Here is a 6000-nt window from a genome sequence, read left to right on the forward strand (position 1 = left end):
TCCACCTGTTTCCTATCGTTCCCGGTCAATGACAGTAGCTCCAGTTCTTTTTCCCCAGTTCCTAGAAACAAAATACTGGCGCACTGAGTTCTGTTTCTTTTGGGGGGGTTTTCCGGTCGAAAAATCTTTCCAAACCTTCTCTAATAAAAGTTTTTCACTCGATGTCTGTGTATGTCAGGCGTATGTATTTTCTGTTTACTGACAGAAAAGATTGTTCTTTTCACAGGGAAATACAAAGTATCTTTGTGAAATAACCTTCCTGTGATGGGTAGAAGCTGACTGACCCTCACAACACTTTTGTAGTCTGTCTCTCAGGCTCCCATTGTTTGGAAACGTGTCCTCATTGTCAAAAGCTATCAAATATGACCTTTATGGACAGGAAGAATGTTCACCTCCCTGGACTTCAAGAAGACCAGCACAGGTGACAAGAGTTAATGTCCTAGAGGTCTGAGGGGCATGGAGAGGGGGCTTCTACCAGAGCTCACTTTTCCTAAGGGAAAGCAGACAAAAGTCCAGGTATGAAAAATGTAATTGTTCCTTGTCAACATTAATGATTGGGAAATTGCCACCTGTTCGTCAAGTTGTTAGGAGTAAGCAAGGGAAACCCATATGTATCAAGAGACATGGGGTAACTACTGTCGTTGAGGAACAAAGGTCTCTAGAAAAGTCATATAGCAACTCGTATACTGGGGAAACAAATTATACCCAGATATTTTGTTTCAATGACGAACAAATAAAAAAATTTATTTTATATATAAATATCGTTAAAAAAAACTCGAAGTGAGCAACAAGTGAAGGAAAGTGACTCAAGCATGTAGACTGGCAAAAGTTAAAAGAATATTAAGTCACAAAAGTACAAAACAAGTAATTTCTGCATGTATAGTCTATTGTACATTTTAAATAGGGTGAGTGTGTCAAAGTTGATGAAGTTTCTCTCCGTATTAGATTACAGGATCATCATCAGACATTCAAAATCATGCCTTAGATGTAATGCACAATAATTACTGGGAGTCACCTAAAGCAAGGGGAGAAAAGAAGGGAAAGGGAGAGAAAAGGAGAAAGAAAGTGTAGTGGGGCGGTCTAGCTCCACGCAGTCACGTGACCCAGGGCACGGTATCGCGATAGGACGTGGCGCGGGGGGAGCATTGAGATGGCTGACACAGCAGCAAGTGCATCGGCTCTCCCCATATATGGTTATAAGTAAATAAAGTAACCTTATACTCGCCCCCAGTCTCTGTGCATTCCTTCCGTGGGGCGCACTTTCACCTCCCCACAGAAAGAGGTGAACAAATAATAAATAAATGGCCACTACGAAATGTACGATGGTGTGGTCATGCTAACAGTGAACAAGCGAACACATCCCTCTATATTGCTGGGACTGATCAAACGTGCCTAGGGTCTAGCCAAGACTACAGCAGTGATGGAGCCGGCAGAGTGCACACCTATAGGGGGCATGGCCCTCCTCCGCAGAGAGGGAAATCATCCTAAGTCAAGGGAGGTCCCCAGTGGATGGATTTTTATAAGTATTAAAACCATGTCGGAGGAGTCGAAGTTGAATGATGTGCAGCCTCAAATTAGTCTGTAGCGAGCACTGCCAACGATGTAGGGCTTTATACAAGCAAGGGGTTGCATTCCAAGCAGAGGGTGGACTCCTTAAACATGTACATGAATAATAACGCCCTAGCTACAACGTTATATGTTTTATGAAACAGACTGTCATATGAAAGAAAAATGCTACAAGAAAGACACAGCAATCATACAGATTTTCATTTTGTTCAATTAGTAGTATTTTGCAAACAGGGTTTCACTATGGCTATAGCATCATTATTTCATACAACATAAACCATCAAATTGTGTGAAGCCATGTAAATATCACTAGCGAACAGACAGTTAACACTGAAGCATTGATGATGAATGGAAAGTGTGAACACATCCCACTAATGCACAAAGAGCATTGCCTATGTTTTTTTAATAAATCCATCCAAATTAACCCCTTTCACGCTGATGACGAGCTGGGCTCGTCATGAGGTAGCCTCCTGCTACGCTGATGACGAGCCCAGCTCGTCACGTAACATGCGCTTTTAAAAATCTCCGCGTACGAGCGGAATTCCGCCCGCACGCATGCGGTTAAAGACGGTATCTGAAAGAAACAGGTTAGTGTTAGATTCCTTACCGTAGTATATCCCCAGGCGTCAGACTGGATCCGGAAAGTTTTGTGTAGCCGTACCCCTGCGAGTTGGTAGGAGTCGTCTGCGGCTCCACGTCCGTCGTCGGCGTCATGATCGCCGGGATGACGTTGGAGTACTTAGACGCCACCCTCGCGCGCTGACGTCCGTTCTTGTACATAGCTTTCAGCGCCAGGAATGCAGAGCCATGCCAGAGGCCGACACTGGTGCCAAGAAACTAGGGGCCTCAAAGGGAGATACCTTAACCCTAGATATTGGTTCGCAGAATGGGGAGGATGGGTTGGGCGTTAAGGAATCTAACACTAACTACTGTTTCTTACAGATATATGGTTACCGAAGGTGAGTAACTTGTGCTTTGTAGCTTATTGAGCTGTACTGCAGACATGCACCAAAGCTATTCGTATAGTACACGGTGAACTGAAACATCTCAAAGTAGAAGCACTTGAGGGCAGCAGCGAGTACTTCAAATGTTGTTTTGACATCTGATGCAACTTCCTATCGACCACCGAAAGAGTCCAGACGAGTCCAGCATATTGTGCTGCCAAATATCAAAGGTCCCATGCAAACAATCTTGTCGGAGCTGCTGGGCGGAAAATATCCGTATTTCATATCGGTTATAATTTCTGAGAAATATCCTGTTCGAAGGTCACACCTAAATATGACCTTATGCCTCATATCAAATTGAAAACAGTAAAGCATGTTTTGAAAATAAAACCGTAAACAAGCACTTGGCAAATTGTGCTCGTCCGATGAAATAAATGTTTAACTTCCCTCCTATATTGCAACCATACATTATACAGCTGATTTCAAACAGGAAAAATATTTTTTTCAGCTAGCCAGAAGCAATCCCTTACCACTCAATAAAAGCCCGTGACGATCTGGAAGTCCACAGGTGACATCCACTTGTGACACGCATGTTCAAGATGGGTGACATGGAATACCTCCAACATTTTCTATTGCGATGCTAGTTTCATCAGTCGCTTAAGAGGGCAACTAACTGTTTGTGGAACCATTTAAGAGGCAGACTTGCCCCATCTTAAGTACTTTGATGGATCATTTTCCTAAGATAACTATATGACTGGCAGGATTCCTCAGAGAAATATCAAAACAAAGAAAAGTCAGTCTTAAGATGACAACGGGAGAATTGAAAAGCTCAGAAACGTGGAGTCTTGGCCCTTTAAGACCAAAAATACTTGTAAAGGGCGAGGTGACCAAGGTTAATAAAAACTCCCCTTGCGTAATCCTACAGGTGGGCTGCTCACTATACGAACCACCACTGGGACTTGGACGATTACAGCACGGCCTGCCATTTACTGTTTTAGCCCTCAGTTCCGTTAAAAAGGGAGGGAAGAACTCGTGAATGGGGGAAATAGACATCAATTAGGGGTTCTCGAACCCGGAAAAAATTAGCTAATTCTGTTTGGTCGAATAATAATGATTTTCAATAAGCGTTTTTTGCTTTGCATTTCAAGAAGTTGACACTTCTCGCACTTGAAATGCTCTTCAAGACTATGGCACTGCTTAACTTTGGCACAGTGCACTTACTAATAAAAATCGCTCTTTTTTTACTACTGTTTTGATACTTTAGTAAATTATGTTTTTAAAACTTATTTTATGCTGATACCTTGAAAGGTGGCTATCAAAGGCTGGGCAGAGAAGCACTGGAACATCCTAAAGGATATGTATTAGCATTTCTCTGTGTTAAGTGTGAGGCTTATATTTTTACAATTACAATTTACAAAATATCCTGTTCGAAGGTCACACCTAAATATGACCTTATGCCTCATATCAAATTGAAAACAGTAAAGCATGTTTTGAAAATAAAACCGTAAACAAGCACTTGGCAAATTGTGCTCGTCCGATGAAATAAATGTTTAACTTCCCTCCTATATTGCAACCATACATTATACAGCTGATTTCAAACAGGAAAAATATTTTTTTCAGCTAGCCAGAAGCAATCCCTTACCACTCAATAAAAGCCCGTGACGATCTGGAAGTCCACAGGTGACATCCACTTGTGACACGCATGTTCAAGATGGGTGACATGGAATACCTCCAACATTTTCTATTGCGATGCTAGTTTCATCAGTCGCTTAAGAGGGCAACTAACTGTTTGTGGAACCATTTAAGAGGCAGACTTGCCCCATCTTAAGTACTTTGATGGATCATTTTCCTAAGATAACTATATGACTGGCAGGATTCCTCAGAGAAATATCAAAACAAAGAAAAGTCAGTCTTAAGATGACAACGGGAGAATTGAAAAGCTCAGAAACGTGGAGGCTTGGCCCTTTAAGACCAAAAATACTTGTAAAGGGCGAGGTGACCAAGGTTAATAAAAACTCCCCTTGCGTAATCCTACAGGTGGGCTGCTCACTATACGAACCACCACTGGGACTTGGACGATTACAGCACGGCCTGCCATTTACTGTTTTAGCCCTCAGTTCCGTTAAAAAGGGAGGGAAGAACTCGTGAATGGGGGAAATAGACATCAATTAGGGGTTCTCGAACCCGGAAAAAATTAGCTAATTCTGTTTGGTCGAATAATAATGATTTTCAATAAGCGTGTTTTGCTTTGCATTTCAAGAAGTTGACACTTCTCGCACTTGAAATGCTCTTCAAGACTATGGCACTGCTTAACTTTGGCACAGTGCACTTACACTTACTAATAAAAATCGCTCTTTTTTTACTACTGTTTTGATACTTTAGTAAATTATGTTTTTAAAACTTATTTTATGCTGATACCTTGAAAGGTGGCTATCAAAGGCTGGGCAGAGAAGCACTGGAACATCCTAAAGGATATGTATTAGCATTTCTCTGTGTTAAGTGTGATGCTTATATTTTTACAATTTCATTTATTTTTTTAGGAAGATTTACAATTGGTCTTTAAGCTGAATATATTTTGTGTTAAAAATTGTAATTCTGATTCGTTGTTAAAAACATAAAATGCTTTTTACTTATGGCATTTTTACTGTGAGATTATTATAACAATGCACATTTTTATATGACTTGTTCTAGAATTTTTGATTTTAAACATACTCCTAACGGAGACCTAGGATTATTGAAGGCTGGGCAGTTTATAGTTTTTATAATATTGTGGTTTGTATTACATTGTGTACTGTCAGAATGTGTGCTAATTAATCATTCATGTACATTTCTATTTTTAGGATTGAAGAAACATCAGATTTATTGAAATATTCCAATCATCCCTCTTAAAATTTCGGAAAATGACCTTTTCTGGTTTTTTTGTAAATCTGTAGATGTAAAATTATGAGATTGTGGTGTTGATCTGGTTTGTGCTTAATGTTACCTTTATTTTACCAAAATAAATCTATTTTAAATACGTTTATATTTAAATACTAATTATCCCTCTTTATGCAGGTTTTCGTTTGAGGCACACTTTTGCTATTTAAGCAATTATTTAAGCAACCTTTAATCATTTAGTGCGACACAATATGGCAGCTGTTTTTTAACCTCAGCCATAACACCTCACCTGTGTCCAGAGTATGTTGCCCCGAATTCTTTAAAGTAAACGTAGATAGGGCTGCAGAGAAGAATTACTTTCTGTCCACATGCTATTTGATGTTTTGTATATCATTCCTTCTACAGTCTAGTGTTTGCATTGCATTATAATGCTTTTGACATGGTATTATACATCTGACGAATGCTCATTACATATGTAATTTCTCATTCATGCATTATATGTAGAAAGCAATAATCTTTCTTTAAATGAAGTCTGTATTTGAGTGCGAAACTGACCTTTAGATGTCTACTTTTTTCACACAGGTGTTCTTTTTAGGTCATTACCATCAGCCTT

General features: G+C 39.9%; 1 protein-coding gene across 3 annotated transcripts in view; it reads left to right on the forward strand.

Moving 5' to 3' along the window:
- CEP44 (centrosomal protein 44) overlaps positions 1–5540 on the forward strand; it is a 302123-nt gene extending 296583 nt beyond the window's left edge. For all 3 annotated transcript variants that reach the window (XM_078677077.1, XM_078677079.1, XM_078677078.1), the window contains exon 11: positions 5351–5540. In XM_078677077.1, coding sequence (XP_078533203.1) covers positions 5351–5399 — 49 coding nt within the window. In that variant the 3' untranslated portion in view covers positions 5400–5540. The remainder of the gene's footprint in view (positions 1–5350) is intronic.
- Positions 5541–6000: the final 460 nt, after the last annotated feature.

The sequence above is a fragment of the Lissotriton helveticus genome, chromosome 2_1, assembly GCF_964261635.1.
Source record: "Lissotriton helveticus chromosome 2_1, aLisHel1.1, whole genome shotgun sequence".
Classification (NCBI taxonomy): Eukaryota; Metazoa; Chordata; class Amphibia; order Caudata; family Salamandridae; genus Lissotriton; species Lissotriton helveticus.